The 20,750-nt window shown below is 40.0% G+C and overlaps 1 protein-coding gene across 11 annotated transcripts in view; it reads right to left on the reverse strand.

Moving 5' to 3' along the window:
- SLC1A2 (solute carrier family 1 member 2) overlaps positions 1-20,750 on the reverse strand; it is a 103,456-nt gene that overhangs the window by 28,933 nt on the left and 53,773 nt on the right. For all 11 annotated transcript variants that reach the window (XR_012042918.1, XM_072863808.1, XM_072863806.1 and 8 more), the window contains 5 exons: positions 9,766-9,905; positions 7,875-8,027; positions 6,979-7,229; positions 3,189-3,357; positions 71-197 (listed from right to left, as the gene is read on the reverse strand). Coding sequence is in view for 10 of the 11 variants with exons in the window: in XM_072863806.1 (XP_072719907.1) it covers positions 71-197; positions 3,189-3,357; positions 6,979-7,229; positions 7,875-8,027; positions 9,766-9,905 (840 nt within the window). In the remaining variant the exon portion in view is untranslated. The remainder of the gene's footprint in view (positions 1-70; positions 198-3,188; positions 3,358-6,978; positions 7,230-7,874; positions 8,028-9,765; positions 9,906-20,750) is intronic.

Below are 20,750 nucleotides of genomic sequence, written 5' to 3' on the forward strand. Positions count from 1 at the left end.
GCTATATTAGGGTTTTATGAGTTTTTTTGTAAATCTTTTTTTGTTCTAGAAGTTAGAACTTCAAACTTACCACATGATCATAGTTACTAACTTCATTACAATCTCATTCAGGATGTTGAAGAAATCCACCATCATCTTGGCCTGTTCTCCCATTTTCCCCATAGCAATGCCAAAAGCAATAAAGAATCCTATTAAACCTATTAGGAAAAAATTGCAAGACAAAAAATGCAAGTAAAACCATGGTTTTTAGGAAGGTTTTGCACCTAGTCAATGTCTTGATACTACCTGCTAATCCAGTTTTCAGAACTACAGTGTATTACACATCTCTTGGGACTTTTTAATATGGACTCACTCTCAACTTTCACGATCAGAACATCTTTTATTCTTCAATATTTTACTAGATTCCAATTTCACAGCCCAACTATGTTTTCTTTTTTCCTGAATTGATCCAATCATCAAAAATTACCTCTACCATAGCCTTCTCAGTGCCATGCAACCATTAGAAACCTCATAGGCCCTGGCAAATGGGAGAGGCAACACAGCGCCATATCATGACTCTTCTTTGTTGCTAAAACAGTCACTAGAGACCAAGAGCATTTTTCTCAAGCTTTACCCTTGACAGATTCAACCTACAGACTAGTCAGTCCTGGAGTACAGGGAAAGGCAAAAGCAGCCCCAGAACATAACTTTCGCAGGCCAGGAGTATTCCAGTTAAATGAAGAAGGTGGGGATGGGAGGAGAAGGTGGGTATTGCACTTTAAGCTAAACCACAGAACTCCCATTAAACAGATTAACCTCAATGAAACTGGCTATCAGTGGATACATAATCATAGAATTTAATACAAGTAACATTTAGCTCCTAAATTTAAATGCTAAGGTGTGAAAGTCTGGAGTGTTGCACTATCCGTGTGAAAAACCAACTGACTGCATCTGTCATGTATTACTTGGGAGCTGTGTCTCCAATGCTAACCTTTACCCTCCAGCAATTTTCAGTGTCCAGAGTGGGATTATTAACTGCTATTGACAGATGGTTTGAATCTTCAGCCACCCTTTGAGGCTAAACTTTCAGTCATTATATGAGTTCAGTATTTAACAAATGTGTGAACTCAGCTGGGAAATTCCTAAGGAAAAACCCATCAGGACACAAAAGCATTCAAGAGAAGGGAATTTCAGCTACCAGTACTCTGGGAAAAGACAGGCTGTCCCATATCCTCATACTGGGTTTAGCAACCAGACTTTTTTCTTTCTTTTTTTTAATCCAGTCTCCTGGATATAAAGTCATTCTTTAGCACCAAGCTATCTTTGTTGAGTCACTTGAACAGGGAAGTGAAGGGTGTGTTTGTGTGCTGCAGAGCGTAGAGAAATGATGAAAAGCTTTTCAGTCGAAGACCAAGTAACTTCTTGGAATTCAGACTCTGCATCAGAAAATGTTAGTAGGTGGTTTTGTTCGTTAATTCCAAATGAGCTGCTACATTAGTCATAAAAGTCAAGTTGGTTCATATTTGCAGGAATTTGCCTGGCTTGTACAGTACAAGCTGGATGGCAATTCCCCAACATTTTCACTTCTTCATTCAAAATGAAATCACCAAACCAAACCAAAAAACTCTGCAACACTTGAGAGTCATTGGTCAAAATACTACAGCAAATCCCCCATATAAACTGTGTATTTCCTTTCTGTAGGAATTGTATTCAGCCTTCCAGCTCTTTTCTCCATGACAGAGTCTGCACAAAAAAAGTCCAGCACTAATGTAATGCATCTCTCACATTAGAAATACTGTTTCATTTTAATGCATAAGCAGAACTCCAGGAGAGAAAAAAGCAGGTGAGGGTAACAGCATGAGCAATGAGCTGCTGCCTCACACAGGGTGCAAAATGCCAATTTGCAGCTTTGAAAGAAAGTGGTTCCTCTGCCCACAGATGTTGAACGGAAGGAGGAGCCGTGGAGGCAGGCAGAATAAAGTGGCTCCTGGCTCTTGTAGAGCAGGCTGCTTCACAGAGAAACAAATCATCTGTGATCAGCTTACTGATGCTATCTCCCCTACATCTAAGCAAAGCAGCCACTGCCTACCAACTCACCAACACCTGGAGAAGCTCTGCAGGCACAGCAGCCACTGTGTCAGCAGGAGCAGCTCATCAGCTGGAAGGAGTCTGTAAGGGGCCATTTGCCCCTAAAAAGTGGTGTCCTAGTGGTGAGATAAAGCAGTGGTTTAGGTACTGCCACATACTGTCTCACTTTGAGGACAACACCTATAAAGCACAGCTGTCAGCCTCAGCCCTGTGGACATGCTGCCACAGAGCATGTGTATCTTCAAGTGTAGGTGTGCCAGTGAGGCTACAAATTGAGGGCTAATTTGTGACTGACTTCACCCACATCCAGAAAGTAAGAAGGTGAAGGAGGAGCACTCCTCTCTGGGCTGACAAAATGGTGAGTCTAGGCACAAAGGAGAAAACAGAAGTGGTGTGGCAGTTCTTCGTTCCCCCATGCCCCCATCCCAGTCCAAACAGGTGCTTCACGAAGGGGTGGGAGATAGGCAAAGCTTTGTACCACCCCCACTTACTGGCTTGTCCAGACAAGATGGGACAATGGCAGCTGTTCATAATTGGCAGCCGGTAAAGGTCAGCAGCCAAGACGAAAGGAGGGAGTTGTGACTCAGAGATGTGTCAAGCCTCTCTGGGATTTTTCTTGGGTGGTGCGGTTCACACCCCACCTGTCACTTCAGGCTCTGCCTCAAGCCAAATTCTAGTTCAGCATGCCCGAGACAGCTACTGGAAACAACTGAGCTCAAATTCATCAGGGGGTGGGTAAAGCACTGGCTCTTGAAGCTCTACCCCATATTGTTTTGCCAATATGGGTTAGTATTAGTCTAGGTAGGCTACTTCTAGGATGAAAGGATATTTTGGTTATCTCCTACATGCTTCCCCACTGTACTCCAATTAATACCTGCAAAGCTGCCAATCCAGAATAATTCACTTGATTGTTTCTGTGATACAGTCATATTTCTAGTAAGACCATTAGATTTTCATCTCAGAGACCAATGGGCAGCCAGTAGGTGATAACATTTGATGATTATATGGGGAGACTAAACTTGCACTGAAGAGCAGATCAGACAACGCTGGCTACCCAGTCACAGCCAAAAGCTATGTCATACATATGATGTACATATTTGACAGGCAAAAAGTTTTCCTACCCAGGACATTCATGCCATCCTTAAATTCAAGTCCCTTCTTAATGACCAGCTGGGCTTCTGGTGGTGCTTTGTGCACTGTCTCATTCATCATAGCAAAAGCAGAGTCAGTGACATTAGGTGGTTCTTCAATGGGTGGTGGCACCAGCACTTTCTTGGTGACAGTTTGGATCTGAAGGCAATAAAAAGGGAGGACAAGAAGGGAAACAGACTAAATGTAATCCATATGGGACATCAGGAAATAATAATAAAAAGAGTCTTCATTTGAAATTCCAGAGAACTATATTTTTAAAGGATTAGACAGGCATTCCACAACCTCTTACCCCCGCTTCCAAAAATAAGTTTGTTTTTCAATAGTTTCAAGTGTCACAAAGTCCTGGGAGTCTTCCTCATGACTCTAGTGTGAAAAGTATGGCAAATACTTGTTCCTTACTGCTACAATGTACCATTTTAGATACTTAGCCCCTTTGTCCAAATGGTGCTTCACAGATTGTGTTACATGTTGATACCATTTATTTAGCACCAAAAGGCAGGCACCTCTAAGATCGGTCACAGCAGCAACTCTGCAGTAAGGCTTGTTATTCAGGATGCTTTGCCCAGCTCAAGTTATCATAGTTTTATGGTTAACTTGAGTCAAAAACTTAGGACATTTCCAACACTTCACTTGGTGACTGCGAAAGCTCAATAATGGAATACACACAGTCCCCTGAGCTCTCTAATTAAAATATTGTGAGTGACAGATAACAGAAAAATTATCAAAGCTGCCAGATGCCTATTAAATCAAACCTGACCACGTCAAAAAAGAAGACATCAGCATCTGAATGGATCTGGACCCCTCCTGGCACATGAAAGGCATGGTCAAAGGAAAGCTGGGAAGGAACAGTAGGGAGAGAAATGGGCTTGAGTTTACAGCTAGGAAAAAAGGGAGGAGGGAGTGGGAAAAAGAGAGATCTGTGACTTGCTGCTTTTAGAAGGGACATTTTCCTCCCACTTCACACCCTAAGCCTTTCCTGCCTCTTCATGGCTCTAGGGCAGGCAAAATGGTTAGGAAGCTACGACAGGTTTGCCATGGTTTCCCATCTGCTCCCTACTTTCCTTCTTCCTAGAAACATGTTTGAGCAAGGCATCAGAAACAGTATATTAGCCTTTCAAAGAACATTTGCACTCTTTCCTGTTGGGATGGACACTGTAGTACTATGGATGATCATCCAGATTCGATCCATATATTTTAAAACCATAAGGTTTTTTATATTTTAAAACCATAAGGTTTTATGGTTTACCAATTATATTTTAAAATATAAAACCTTATGGTTTAAAACCAAATATAAAACCTTATGGTTTAAAACCATAAGGTTTTAAAATACCTTATGACTTTCCTTTCAAAACCTGCTGTCTAAATCTAGAGAGGGGGATGTAGACAGAAAACCTACACAGCTTTGTATGAGAAACTCTTCAGTTGTCCTGAAACAACCCAATATTCCTGCACATATACATTTTTTTCAGAGTTAAATTTTATCTGAGAGATGTTGTCAACACAATATATTTTATGTGAGGTATCCAGAATGTAAGAACAGAGTCACAGACATTAAACTTAAAACATTTGACTCTACACACTCACAAATTCCACTACAGTCACTTAAGTCAAAGGTCCTCAGCCCTTCTTTGCACAAGGCCACAGTCACTAAAAATGCTGAGCCTAACATCGTTTAGATTCTGACAACAATGTCTGAGGCCAGAAAACCATTTAAATGTCAGTCATATTTATAGATAATAGTCCCGTTCTCTTTCATGTCACATAAAATCTTAAGTCTCTGCTGGAATAGCAGTTTTCATTATAAATTAAGACTTTCTTGTGGACCATACAACAATTCAAGAGATACTGAAATTCCATGATGGTTCAGAGTTCAGTTTGCAAATGAACTATCTCAAAATTGCAAGTAAATCCCTTCACTGCTTTCTGCCTGGTCACAAGGGAAGGTGTGTAAAAACTCCCCCACAGACCACAGCTACACCATACCATTGCTGTGCACCCTTCAAATCATTCTTCGCAGGATTTCAGCAAAAAATTGCTTCCTCCTAAGGCAACCTGGAAACACTGAATGCTCATGGAGATAGTCTGTATAAATGTAGGAAGAGAAAATACGTGCTGACACCATTCAAAGCAGTTAATTTCCCTCCTAAATAAAGACACAAGTAAAGCCTAACTCCTTACTGAGGAGTTAAGGGCTAATAGAAGGCACAAGTTCCATCTGGAAAGGAGCGTTACTTACTTTGCAAATGAAAGGTGGCTTTGTGGCAGAGGCTTTCACTGGCAATTAGTTTGGAATCTGATAAAATTAAACACTGGAAAGCCAAAAAAGCTCAGTAGCTTTTTTGACTAAGTTTACAAAACAATCAATGGAATTGGTGATCCATAACTACTGAAGTGACCTGAACATTGATATTACACACACTGAAAAAGCAATATTAAGGTTCCAAGAAAACTATCTGACACAGGTAGCTTAATTCTTCTTTCTCCCACTTTTTGTCCCTTTGCCAAGATATCTGACCACTTTCAACTGACCAGAAATATAATTCTCCTCTCTTCCACAGTTCAAACAAGGGAAAGAAAGAAAAAACAAACCATAAGCACCCTGCTTTCCCCTCACTCAGTTTTGCAAAAATACATTTCACATTACATGTGATGTTTAGCCACCCACAGTTTGACCACATGACTGACATTCCCATGATTATTTGGAAATATTGAGAATGTTCTCTCTTTAAACCCCCAAGGACTATGTGTTTTTATGTGGAAGTCCATGGAAGAAGTGAAGCAATCCAAGCCCTTTTGGCAGCTTAGGTTGCCCTCCATTATTCCAAGCCCCGTGGCCTCTTCTCCGTTCTTCGTCTTCTCTTCACTTTATTCTTTGGCCATAACCACAGCTCCAGCTATCATGCCATTTCACACAGGAACACTTAAGAACAGGTTTGGCAACAAATCCTGTTCCATCCGAAAAAAAACCAGTCTGCATGATTGCCAAACAATTTAGTTGTAGGAAAAAGCAGCTTACAAGAAATATACTTAAGCACAAATTAGGAAGCATGCATTTTTCATTTATTTTACCCCTTGAAGTGAAGCTGTTTTGATTAAGCATTGGTGAAAAGCTTTTAGACAAAATCATCTACCTACAGAGCAAGCAACACATGGTGCAAGCATCCTTCTTTCCCAGTATGCTTCAAACCTGGCCTGACGGAGCCACCTGTAGGTAGGTCAGCCACTTGACTGTATTATCCCCACCTAGTCTGGACTCTAATACAGCAATAGAAGTTATGAGAGGTTGGGTTTTGCGGTGCATTTCCATTGCCAACCAGCTGGAATGAAGATCATCCATATATTACAAACAGGGCATTGCAGAACCATGAGCTCTGTAACTAACAACCAAGATCAAATTCAGCCTGGGTGAAAGATCCCATAATTCATCCGCTGTTCAGCCCCAAGCCATAATTCATGAACATACATATTGTATAAGAAGTGAGGAAAAAAATTAAGATTACTTAATAACAAACTAAAAATCATCTTCTTTAAAAAAAATCTATAAATTTAAGTAATAACTACAACATAAAACAAAGCAGCTATAAATAATGTTCTTTCATTTACCTGCTCAAGACTTAAGACCTGTATTTCTCTTTACATCATTTCTATCATTCACCTAAACAATGACGTTAACTCTACAGACATCCCTGGTAAGCAAAAGATGTAAAAAATATTACCAAGGAGTTGTAAAAAATATTACCAAGGAGTAGAAGGATTTACCTGCTGAAAGCATGCTTGGACTAGATTTTCAGGGAACAGGTTTCGGATCAGATCCAAGAAAGCATCCAGACTAGATACTTCATCATTCTTCTTCCCTTGACCAAGCTGTTTCTTGAGTTTTGGATTCCCTGGATGGATGGCTAAAACCAAAATCACACCCAGCACAGCAGCAATAATAGTGGTGGACATGTAGTAGACCATGGCTCTTGTACCCAATCGGCCACTTGCTTTAGCATCTAAACCAGATAGTCCTGCAGGTGTTTTATTTTAAGAAACAAACAAATATGTTGAGATTCAATATCCGATTCAATAATCATCAAATAAAATCCTTTATAATTTGCAAAGTTTAATGACTGCCTACAGGTGCCTACTTTTGTCCTTGTGAAATTCTCACCACTAGATAGATTACTGAGTCTTCTCCCTCCAGTTCCTATGTGAACAATGTCTGCTGCTACTAATTTGAAAGAGAATCATTTAAGATTCCATCTAATCACAGAGGAGGCATTGAAAAATAGAGAAGATATCATAGCATCTTTTGCCCTTGATTGCTGAAAACTGGTCATGGTCTGGCTGACACCACAGCTTTAAGAAGGCTAGGCTCACTAGTGTCATGCCATCTTATTTGCAAGGTCCAATCCAGGAATTAGGTGAAACAGCATATTAAGAAATTTCTGATGTTCAAGAAGGTAGTATGTGTGCATGTGTTTGAAAATAAATTCACTGGAGCATCTACATATTAAAACCAATGAAGTTAATCAGAAATTAACTCTGAAATACACATTGCAACTGCAAAATCCCTGACAGGATCACACTATTATTCTTCCTACATCACAAAAAGCAAATCAGGTGATATCTGTAGCAAGCATCTTAAAGTATTTATGGCTAATAGATCTTACCTGTGATTAAACTGGAGATAATTAAAGGGAGTATCAGCATTTTTAGCATCCTCATAAGTATATCTCCTGGGAAGGCTATTAACATGATGATATCAGGGTCAATAGGTGCTGCTAGACGAAGAAGACCCCCACACAGTGCACCCAGGATGACACCTGGAAGAAGAATAAAAGAGAGCAGGTAGGTAACATAAATATACCTGAATGCTCATTGATTACCCAGAAGAACAGCCTAGAAGAAAAATGGTTACACAAGGCAGCTGATTTTTGGTACAGAGACAGATTTTGGAAGGCTTAGCCTTCTGATTAATATGAGGCTGTAATTACCACGTATCTCATGATTAAAGAGAAGTGGTCCTGATGTAGAATCTTCTGCCAGTTGAGCTTACACCTAACATACTATTCTGCTTCTGCAAATACAAATTTGCTGTAAACCACAATACTATTGAGGTTTGCTAATACTGTGTAGGCCTTGTAATACACTGAAGGATAGTCAAATATAATTAATCTCATTGTTCTACAGATGGCAAGATTGAGGCACCAAGAGGTGAAGTGATTTACATAAGGCCATACAGAACTGACAGAAGAGCCAGGGTTAGGACCCAGCTCTTTGGAGTATGACATCCAGCTCTCAACATAAGAATGGTACCACTTGAAAACAAGGTCAGCATGAGTAGCTATTCTACAGCCTAAGAAAAACCCTGTAGGAAAGCTAGAATAGTCCTGTGAGGAAAACAGATTCAAGTTTCATTTAGGGGGGGTGGGGTTGGAAGGGAGTGCCTGATCTGGAATACTGCACATATCATTGAAGAAAACTTGATTCTTAGTACTTCTGTATTACTCCTTCCCTTTGATGATCTGCATCCTTTTCTTTGTGCTAACGTTCTCAAATCACAAATAATCCCTTCATCACTTACTTAGACTTGTACAGTGATAACGCCTAAACCCCTCTCTCAGGATTGAGCATAGTCTAGGGAAAAAAAGGCCATGTTTACTTTCATAACATTGTCTTTGTGAATGGATGTTTTATGTTTACATCCAGGATGCCTTTGTTTTCCTGATCCCAAGCCCAAATCTCAAGTGTAGTAAAACTTGACAGCAAAGCCTGAGTTCTCATTTGCAGCAACTATGACTCTTCGAAGTATCAGTTTGACACAATGGAAAATATACTTGTATTTAAAACTTTTTCTGGAATTGCATCAGGCATCTTCTGAAGATGATTCAAAGCAAATACTGTCTAAACACTTCAGCAGTGAAGGCTGAAATATATGGATGTGAAATTTGCAGCTAAGGACAGCTGCAGCTGGTCTTTCAAACAATAACAAAACAGAGTATGCCTGTGAATTTGCTGCATTTGGCTGTTAGGCTTTCAGTGAAAAAGAAACAGGCAAAGATCCAGTGAACCACAATGAAATGTCAAATTGTTCCATATTTGGAAGCTGCTAAAGCCAGAGGCAATATTCAGGATGAGATCACAAGAGTGCTGGCTTATGGCTACAGAGAGGGGGACAAACCTTAAAAGCAGTGGAGCATGAACTGAGAGATAAAAGATGAAGGAAAGGAAATTTGAAGAGTTTTTGTCTTTTTTCAAATAACAGAGAAAAAATGTGTAGTGCATTTAGTTCTACTGAATGGCATGGATCTGACTGGCCTTGGGACTTAGATCACACTCCATTCAAAACCAGATATAGAATGTATCTCAGTGGTGTGGATTTGCTCTGTTTTGTGTCAGTAATACCCTGCACACCTGAACTAAAGTGACAATGCCTATGGGTGTCCTACTTACTCTCTGGCTGTTCAGCTCGAACAGCTGATGACCACAGACAGGGTCTGTGGTACTACATGAACAAATACAGATACACACAGAATGTCCAGACCAGCAGATGTAGCTTACCGAATACAGTAAGAGTCAGGAGCAGATTCCTGTGGAGTGACTGGCAGAACTGCACGCATATGTTCCTGGATCTGTGTTCCACTGGACTTAAATGACTTTCATGCATCCGCACTTCTACTTGCTTAGGCATATTGTTGGCACTAGAATAAAAAATGAAAATCAAGTAGAAGTTATAGCACAAGATGCCAAAAGTGAGAGGAAAGTCTGGATTACTTCCATCATATATAACTGTGGAATCTGATGCATATTCCATCTCTTCCCACATTTCACAAACACTGTATACTTAATCCTCTGAAGAAGTCTCTGAAATAGCAATGGTTTGTCCTTCTAAAGGTGTAGCCTTTAAGGTATTTTTTGCAGTTATCTCTCAAATGGTGGATATGTAAGCAGAATTAATTCACTGGACACATCATCCCAACTCTTTCATGGAGTAAACTATTGGGCTTGAGCTGGAAAATTCAGTTTCCCCAAAGATCATGGCTGTCTACTTAAGTAGGAGAGATGGCTGAAGAACAACGTTTCTATTAGCAGGAAAATGCAGATTTTAATATCTTATTTAATTCCAATTCAGGAAAAGAGTTTTAAAATGAGGATTTATATGCAAAATAAAGCATTCCAGACTATTTTGCTTAATCTTCCCAAAACGTTTCACTTCAGCATTAATATTTTATTGTAATATAATCAGAATGCTGAGGTCAAAAGAATCTTTTTCAACTTGGTTCTAATAAGACTTGAACTGCCACTGAAAATTAGGCAGAAAACTACGCATTCCCCAATAAAACGTTTGGTTTCATTGAATTGGCAATGTTTAGAGGAAAAAGCTTTTTGAAAAACTTTTTTCAGAGTTTGAAAAACTCTGGTTTATATCTGAGTAAGTGACTTGCACATGAGTGCAGGACTTGGAAAGCCATGCCTCTAACTTTCTCAACGCCTCAGAAATCATTAGCAATAGACGCTCTTTTTATATACAAAATATTAAAATGTACTTGAAAAAATACTAAAAATATTACTACAAATAAAACATACAGTTTCCCTAAAAGTTAAGGCTGTCTACTTAAATATGAGAAATGGGTAAAGAACAGATTTTTTATTATGAAGAAAATATATATTTTGAGATCTGGTCTTATGCCAGATTAGGACAAGATTTTAGAAAAAGGAAACCAAATCTTCCTCTACAACAGCAGACTGAGGTCTACAGACCTAAAACAGGTCTGAAAAGATATATAAAGTTTCAATGTTCTTAGTAATAAACAAAAAACTTTTTTTTTTGTTATATATAGTATAGCTTGTTATCTTCATCAAGTTTCTCAACAGAAAGTTACAATTAGACCTGTAATAAGAATTCAGTCATTTTGATGCAAATAGTTCCATGATTTTCCCTTTCAAAGTGAAACAGCATTTCTTTCCAATACATTTGGCTGATAAAAAAGTAGCAGCAGCAGAAAATGCATTAGAGGATACTCCTTTTTTTTTTTAAGGGGGAAAAAACCCTCCAAGTGTTGTCATTTTCATTTTGTACCCTTTTAAATATTTTACAATGGTGGTTGCAATGAAATGTACTGCTGATGGTGGAATAACAAACAAGAGTATCGGTGCACATTCTGACAGCTTAAATGTGAGGCATGCCTACTTCTTGAAGACTTACGAATGCAAGTATCAGAGATACATAAGGATTAGCCAGGGGATAATGTGCACAGAGTTATTTGAGGAATTATAAGAAAGATGGAGACAGTGTCTGCAGTTTTCATGCACATGGGCCACAAAGCCATGAAATCACTGGTGGAAGTGTGCCACAAAATCAAAGGAACTTGGGGTCCAAACTTTGCAATTGGGGATTACATCTAGTTTCACTTGCACTCTGAACATGAATGCATTAACTTGTTTAGACCTATTATTCACTATAGGCAGATTATATATTCCTCCAAAACTTTGAAATATGGACAGCTGAAAGTAATTCAAAAGAGAACCTTAGAGGCTCTTCCATTAGCAAATAATTAGGCAGAACTGGAATGGATCAGTAAACAGAAGCACTTGATGATGTTATATGTCCTTCTAGGATTTTGCTTTGGGCTAGGTTTAGTCTGGTTTCCTGGACCCTTTCCCACTTGATGCCATGCCTATAGCTTCACACCGTCCAAAGGAAAGCCACCTCACAAATATCTGCTTCCTCAGCTTTTCTCCAATTCATGGACAATGGAAGCATATCATTGCCTGGACACCATTGCTGAAATAAGTCCTCCCATGCAGAAGCAGGCCTCTGGTCCTGTTCTTGTATTCAAGCCTTATTTCTATTCCTATCCATTTCTAAGTGACAGCATAGTGTTTACTGGCCAGATCCCCCTTCCACTCCAAGTCTGGTCAGCATACAAACAAAGGTTCATGAAGTGAGGAGATGGTGGACCTACTTCCACAGCTGGGATTATACCCCAAGTGAACCAAAGTCAGCCCTGCTTGAGGTGGTCAAACAACACAGAGCTTTTACTTGATAGCAACCATCTTCTACAAAAGTTTAGCCATGTAAAATGTAGATATCCAAATACCCTCTGAGAAGAGAAGGAAATGAGGACACAAAGCTCTTTAAGGACGTTCCTAAATTTTCAGGAACTTAATACCATATTGTGTGCTTCTCTCAACTGCAAAATATGGGTTTTACACTCTCCAGCTCTTCAGGATTGTACATGAACCTTCAGCATGGACTGAAATTCTGACTGGTATGGGTTTTTTAAAGAAAAAGACCCAATACTAAAATATGCTAACCATGCAGATCTGTTACAAAAAGTGTTGACAGATGAGTATCATCACATGAAAAATGGTACAACAAAGGATAAAAATCTAAGCATTTGCACTGTTAGCACTGCTCTTAGCAATGAGATTTCATCACCAGACCAGAGGCAAAGTATTCTTCCAGGCTTCGGAGTATGTTGTGGGGCGGGGGGAACAATAACACAACAAAAACCTTCTGCAAAGGATAAGAGAAGCTTCTTGTGTAGCACATGACAAAATCAGTATTTTGCACCAGAAATTTTCTATCCAATTACTAGAAGGTGAAAATCTGTTTGACCTCTGAATCATGGAAATGAACTTTTGTCGTATGGACTGAGTCATCCTCCTTGTGCTGTTTTATGATGCAAATAGGCATCTTGTAAACTGTATTTAGCTCCAAAAAAATGCAGAACTTTTTGCACCTGAAACCTGCAGTCACATAATGACATAACTGCAAGAAGTTCCTACTGAAGTCAATGGAAGATGCACAGATGTAAGTTAGGGCAGAAGCTGGGCCCTCATGGACCAGATCCCCCTGGATCTGTCCTACTCCTCTGCTGTCTGTCACTGACATTAGCGCATGCTCACATACACAGCTTTCTCCATACCATGAAGGCCACAGTGCCACATGAAAGCATGCAAAAAAGCCTAAATATGTATAAGGCTTTCTTGTGCTTCAGATTTTCTTGCTGAAGGAAAAAATTAATGCATGACAGAGTGGAGCCTGACTGAACCCCAACTCATGGGCAGTGCTGGAACTCAAATGCAAAGCCAAAAGTGTACCAACAACATGAGCCCCTCCTACACAACTGAACACCACTAATATAACCTCTATGTTTATGGTATCTCTGTACATAGGTAAGTATCACAAAACAGTGCAGAATGCATTTTAGCAGCTGTGATATTTCAAACATGCAAATGATTACCTTGGTTAAATAAATCATTGTTCCACTGTACTGAGCTTCTATGGCTATTCAAACTAACAAAGCATTCTGAATGCTTGTCTGAAACCCATTGACCAAAGCCACTTTTAGTCTAACTTCACTGAAGCCAGAACATGATAATATAAATTAATTCTACTCATTATTTTCATATGTCATAGTGACAAGCAGCCAAACAGCTAAGCTCCAAAATAGGCCCACAGAGAACTGTAAGAACTGAGACCTTCAAAGAAGATAATATTTTCTGCCAACTACAGGCACTTGAAAACATTGACAAGACTTATAAAAAAATGAACCAAATATTGAAAATGTGTAGTTACATGAAACAGCACATACCAAGAGCTAGACATATGTGGTGGCTTTTGAATGATTGAGCATGATCCTCTGTCTAGCCCAGTGTCACCTATCCTTCTCCCTTTTGAGGCACCACTTATCCCTAGAAAAGGAAAGGAACTCCTTTGAGCTCAGGAGATTTTATTTTTATTCACCTTAGGAGAGTACAGAGGTGTCTCAAAGTGAAAACAACCTGTATTTTCACCAACTTCAAATACGCTTTACTCTGCCAAGGTGATATATCAAGTGCCTTAATAGAAATAAGTATCAGAATTAAACTGCAATTTTAAGCAAAGAAACAACCTCTTGCCTGAATAATCAAGTTAACTACTTGCTCTTTCCACTGTCCCTCATCCCCACAGTATGCACAAGGTACAAGAAAAAAATCTGTCCTTAAGCACTTGATTTTAGATTATCTAAATATTTACAGTTAGTTTTGCATGTGAGATACATAGTGCTATATGAGATAATCTATTTATCTGCGATTTTTAAGCTGTAGTCTGTTTCTCTTGCTGGTTGCTACGCATAATGGTGTCAAAATACAAGACAACAATTTATTAAAACACCAAGGTCCCTGGGATTTCTTGTTCCTATTTCCTCCAGGCATTCTTCTTAGGTTTTATTTTACCTCCGTCTGGGAAAGTCTGCTCTTCTATTTCTTTTCAACTGCTTCTTTCTTTCTCATATTCCCACTGAAGTTTCTAGGCCTCAAAGCTGGAAAACCTGTTTGCTTCTTTTCCTTGGTTACCTTTCCTCACAAAAGTTAAGGGTTAACAATTTACACAGTGCTTGAGTGACAATGCCCTTTTATTTTCAGTCACTTACAGGGAAAGAACTCTGCATCTCTCAGATACTTACCCAGCTTGGCATAAACCTAGAGCAGAGACTAGAGGATAAAAATAATCTTTCATCTAGGCAAAAATGTAGGGAAATACCATAACAAGGCTAGTGAAAACAGATGCTGTGGACAGGGTAAATTAGCAGATACTGTGTTTAATCTGTGTAAGGTATTTCAGCTGTGTCAGTTAATCAAGCAGGTAATTCTCAGTATAAAAGTCTGCTTTGGTTAGCACTGCCTGGAGATTAATTTGGTCTTTAGTTTTGGGAGATGGTAAGCTGTTTAGAGGAGAGGTTCTTGTTAGCATAGCAAATGGCTATTTTAGAGTAGGACAACAGAATGAGGATAATACTATTTTTGGGACCTGGCAAAATAGCTTTTGAAATTTATTAAGGGTTATTTAGTAGAGACTGAGGGTTTCAGCAAAATATTTAGGGAAATAGCATTTTTTTCCTGGAATACCACGAATAAAGCACCAGTTTATGTTTTGTAGCAATTACTTCAATCTAGGTAGCAAGAGTTATTCTTGAGAAAACAACCTTGGCCAGATTGGTTTAAGTTTCAGTTCAGGGTCTAAGAACATCTCTTGAGCTAGATGTTTGCTGTCAAACCAAACACTGCTCTCTTCTGAAGCAATGGGTAAACAGCAGGCATAAATGTCAGTACTTGTTCAGTTGTTCCTAGGAGGACTAGTCTTAAGGAGAAAAAAAAAAAAGAGGGAAGATTAGAAAGTTGAACTAGCTTTCTTGACCTCAGAATAAAAAGTGAACAAGCTGTCTTCTTGCCAACCACCTAATACTCAGACAGGTGGTTCAAATGTAGTCACAGCTGAAAAGTCATGCCAACAATATGGTATCATGGAGTTTGGTGTATAGTAGTCTTGGTGAATCCTCACTGACAGAGCTCGTCCTAGCAATCAGTGGAATTGCATGGGAGTAAATGAGAGCTTAATCTGCCCTGAAGGATATTTGTTAGCAGCAAGGCTTGGATCAGGGTTGTATCTCTTCCCCTTTCCCTGGAGGGACAGTGTAACACTGATGATTCAGGATCGTGTGCTGTGTTCATGACGGAGAGGGAGTATGGATCTGTTCCACCCCACACCATCAGCTTACTCCTATCCCATATGTAGGAAAGGGTCTACTCTGGTTGCTAGATAAAAGATGAGTGACTAGGAAAACTTATGCAACATCACCAGGACGAGAGGGATCTCACTAGCTGGATGTGAGGAGTCCGGACTGTCTGCCACAACTCTTGTGAAATTAGGGCTCAAGCATCAGCTTACCAAGAAACTTCTAGTTTGAGTTGAAACAGAGTTGTCTGCTGCTTAAATTAATTAAATCAAGACAACAGCTGCTGAGCTTCTTTTGGGAGACAGTCTGGGACTATATTGTTCCATTGTGCCATGGCATGTGCTGTAGTGTGGGGGTTTATCTTCTTAGATTAGATGTATTTTTCAAACCACAGTGGAGCTGGTAAAGGTCATCATATACTGCCACAATATGACAGGCCATGCAGGTGAAACAGCTAAAATACTTTTATTGTGCAAAGTATACATTAGCTTTGGCATCACTCCTGCTATGTGATGTCCAGTTGTTAAATGTTGTATTTTACACCAATAAAATATTCTGGTCAGGTCTCAGCCTCTTCACAAAAATTAAAAAAAAATGCAAAAACAAACACACAAAACTACTACAAACAAGAGTAACATAAGCTTTAGTCTGCATTAATGAGGGGTTTATTTTAAGCCTCTTGCTGCCACTAAGCCCTTCTATTGAATTTTAACTGCATTATGTAGATTTTTTCTTGTTATTTGTAGGACATTAATGAATTCTGAGTGGACATTTAGTCATTTACCATGGAACCTGATTTGGCCTGCGGATTGGTATTACAAGCAGCACCCTGAAGCATGACTTGCCTTTTTGCAGTGGGAGAAGAACTTTTCTCCCCGGCTCATTTTACAACCATGTTGTTTCCTCTGAGTTAGCATTTCGTATACATTTTGTGAGTTTAACATAATCGTATGAGTGAATTTAATCATAATCATATCAGGACACCCAGGTGATCAGGCCCAGCCATCATGAGTTTATGAAAGGCAGGTCCTGCTTGACCAACCTGATCTCCTCCTGTGACAAGGTGATCCACTTAGTGGATGAGGGAAAGGCTGTGGATGTTGTTTATCTGGACTTTAGTAAAGCCTTTGACACTGTTTCCCACAGCATTCTCCTGGAGAAACTGGCTGCTCACGGCTTGGATGGGGGTACCCTTTGCTGGGTAAAAAACTGGCTGGATGGCTGGGCCCAAAGCATTGTGGTGAATGGAGTTAAATCCAGTTGGTGGCCGGTCACAAGTGGTGTTCCCCAGGGCTCAGGACTGGGGCCAGTTCTATTTAATATCTTTATCAATGATCTGGATGAGGGGATCGAGTGCACCCTCAGTAAGTTTGCAGATGACACCAAGTTGTGCGGGAGTGTTGATCAGGTTAAGGGTAGAGAGGCTCTACAGAGGGATCTGGACAAGGCTGGATCGATGGGCTGAGGCTAATTGTATGAGATTCAAAAGCCAGCAAGGCCAAGTGCTGAGTCCTGCAGTTGGGTCATAACAACCCCATGCAACGCTACAGGCTCGGGGAAGAGTGGCTGGAAAGCTGCCCAGAGGAAAAGGACCTGGGGGTGTTGCTGACAGCTGGCTGAATATGAGCTGGCAGTGGCCCCAGGCGGCCAAGAAGGCCAATAACATCCTGGCTTATACCAGAAACAGCGTGGCCAGCAGGACTAGGGAAGTGATAGTCCCCCCGTACTTGGCACTGGTGAGGCCGCACCTTGAATACTGTGTTCAGTTTTGGGCCCCTCACTACAAGAGAGACGTTGAGGTGCTGGAGTGTGTCCAGAGAAGGGCAACGAAGCTGGTGAAGGATCTGGAGCACAAGTCTTATGAGGAGCGGCTGAGGGAACTGGGGTTGGTTAGTCTGGAGAAGCAGAGGCTGAGGGGAGACCTTATCGCTCTCTACAACTACCTGAAAGGAGGTTGTAGCGAGGTGGGTGTTAGTCTCTTCTTTGAAGTAGCAAGTGATAGGATGAGAGGAAATGCTCTCAAGTTGCATGAGGGGAGGTTTAGATTGGATATTAGGAAAAATTTCTTCACTGAAAGGGTTCTCAAACATTGGAACAGGCTGCCCAGGGAAATAGTTGAGTCACCATCCCTGGAGTTATTTAAAAGATGTGCAGACATGGTGCTTAGGGACATGGTTTAGTGGTGGAGTTGGCAGTGTTAGGTTTACAGTTGGACTTGATCTTAAGGGTCTTTTCCAACCTTAATGATTCTAAGATGCTATTATTCTATATTGAAATAGCTGACCAGCAGCATCCTTACTGAACCTGCAGGGAAGAGTGAGGTCTGTGAGGAAGGTCTGTGTGAACCCACTCCTGACTCTGAATTAGTTAGCAGTTACATGCATCTCTTTTTTCTGAATTTTTAAAAATATTTAGGAAAATATTTCATTTAGGAAAACAACTCTTCATGATGTACCTGAGTTTGCAATCTTTGAACTTAGGCTCCATTTGTTTGCGTTTTTAAAACCCTATTAGAATTGGCAGGAGGTTTCTGCTCACTAAATGCTTCCTTTAACAGTTTCTCCAGCTTTTGAATCTGGCTCAGGAAGCTTAATTGTCCAGTGGAGAAAGGGTAGTCTAGAGATCATTTGAAAGCAGGAGCAAAGGAAAATGAAGTATAACGTGACACCGTTTTCTTAAAAGCACATGGTCCTTTTTTACATATCTATCCAGGTCTTTCCACAAATACTTATCACCGTGGAGCAGAGACTTTTTTTCCCCCCTGGGGTTTCTTTATGTCTGATTGACTAATGTATTGACTTAGGTATTAACAGGACTGCAGCAATACAACCGAACAATAAGAAAGAGAAGTAAAGGTGATGGATCTGCCGGGCAGGAAGGAATTGTTTTCTACTCACAATCACACATCCTGTGGATGTCCAGAGACACGGCTTTGAATAATCTCTTTAGACAGACTGCAGTGCATGGATAAAGCCTCTTCCTGTGCAAGATTTTTCCTGTTAACTTGCAACTTAGATTTTATATAACATTTTATGGCATATTATATGGAAAAGAAAATGAGTCCCTATGGAAAGGTTGTGAACTAAAGTTCACTTTTCATGGAACCCTGCACCATAAACCACATGAAGCCAACAGATCACACTGAATCACATTCATTTTGTTAGAAAGAAGATAATTGTATTTTACACAAACAGGTATGTAACTGCATACCTAGAAACGCTTTGGGAGTGTCGGGTCGGCAGGGGAGAAAGCAATCAGGATAACACCTAGGTGTCTGAAAGGAAGAGAGATGGAAATCTCTGCAGTTAATTACAAAAAGGAGATCTGTAAACCAACTCTCTACCAGGTGGTGGGTGTGATGGTAGGGAGCCACGGGAACCTTTACAGGTAACCTTCCACCAAGCAGCCATGAACCCACTAGCTGTGGGACCCCACAAAGCAGTGCCTTTGGGTGTCTCTTACCTAGTCATATGAAAACCTGATTTTAACACCTCAAAGAGAGTGTGTGTCAGAGTGTCTGTGTGTGGGCACATGAGCAAGAAAGTTAACTAACTTTCTAATTTAGTGGCATGACAAAGCCTGACAGAAAAAGATTAAGTTACAGTTCCTAAGAACAAAGCCAAGGTAGTTATCCAGACCTCACGCAAGACGGGTGTCCTGGGGACTGCCATGGTCCTTGGCAAGGAAGATCCCCAGCACTTTACTAGGACAAAAGTTTAGTTTTAGTGATCAGAAAAGTTTTAGTGATCAGAAATCCACTCCTTGCAGAAACATCTGAAAGACCCAAAGGTGCTTCTTGCATCTGGACGCGCTGACCAGTCTACAAAGCAGAAGGAGTGACCAAAGATTTATGTTATACTCCTCTCCTTGTGAGCATCTCCAGGGTGAAATAACACTGCCTTGGTAGAGATTAGCTGTTGTTTGTAGGAAGACAGAATTTGTAATATAGCTCACATTTTAGCAGAGAAAGAAAAAGCTTCCATAATTCTTCCTATTTGCCAAGTCCTCTGATCCATAACAGCTGAGGATCTGGACATGAACTTTTTTTTTAACAATTATTTAAATTTGGCACTGCCATATTTATATGAAGCTCTGGCTCTGCCTTTTTACTATCTCTGCTTTTCTGATCCTGAATCTCACACCTAATCAACCTAAAAAAGCAAATACTACTATGACATGGTAAAGATTTAGATTTACTCTCAATTTCAGACCTTAAAGGGATATCAGTTCTTTGTGGAAGCAGGGCTGCCAGTTTTTTTCTTGTTTGGAATAAACAAGCTGTATTTCTATCTACAGGGATTGTATTCTATCCATCATTCAGAGTCTAAAGCAAGAAAGTGTGTTTTAAACCATACAGTATAATACCTACCATAAAGATTATATTTTATTTATGTAATGATGCACACATGGAATATCTTTTTTAACTGACAAATTTCTGATAGGGCTTTATAGTGTAACAGCCTGGGGACTTGCATGCTTCATTACCCCAGAATTATGTACCGAGGCTGAGATGAAGAGTAATAGAATTAAGGATGAATCATATTATTATTATGGCAAAGGATATAATAACAATGTGCAAAAAAATTATCTACTTACATGCTCAGAAACTCAGAGACAAGTAAAATCATGATCTTGCATTTGCTTCTACCTGGGGTGTGCCAGGTAGCACAAAGAAAAAGGCTATGAAATGATTGGGGATTAACGTAGTTTTCAAGGGCACTGAGCAAAGATTAACCCAGTGAGAATGTGAGAAGATCAGAAACATAGCAGCTCCTAGACATGCTGGCTAGGGACAAAAAGGAGTAGAGGTGTGGGGGTTTTTTATATAATTCAGAGTAGTTCACAGAAAGGCAGACTGAACAAGGAGCTCTGATTGAGATAGTAAGAATTAATTTTGTCATGACAATGGGAAACAAAATGCAAGTTCTCCTATGAATTTATTTCTTGAGTGATGGCTCTTGAAACACTTTTTCCTGCAGTAAATTCTCACAGGTTTGTCACTGAAAGCAGCTACACCAGTGATTTTGGACCACATCATGC

This window comes from Ciconia boyciana, chromosome 6, assembly GCF_034638445.1.
Source record: "Ciconia boyciana chromosome 6, ASM3463844v1, whole genome shotgun sequence".
Lineage (NCBI taxonomy): Eukaryota > Metazoa > Chordata > Aves > Ciconiiformes > Ciconiidae > Ciconia > Ciconia boyciana.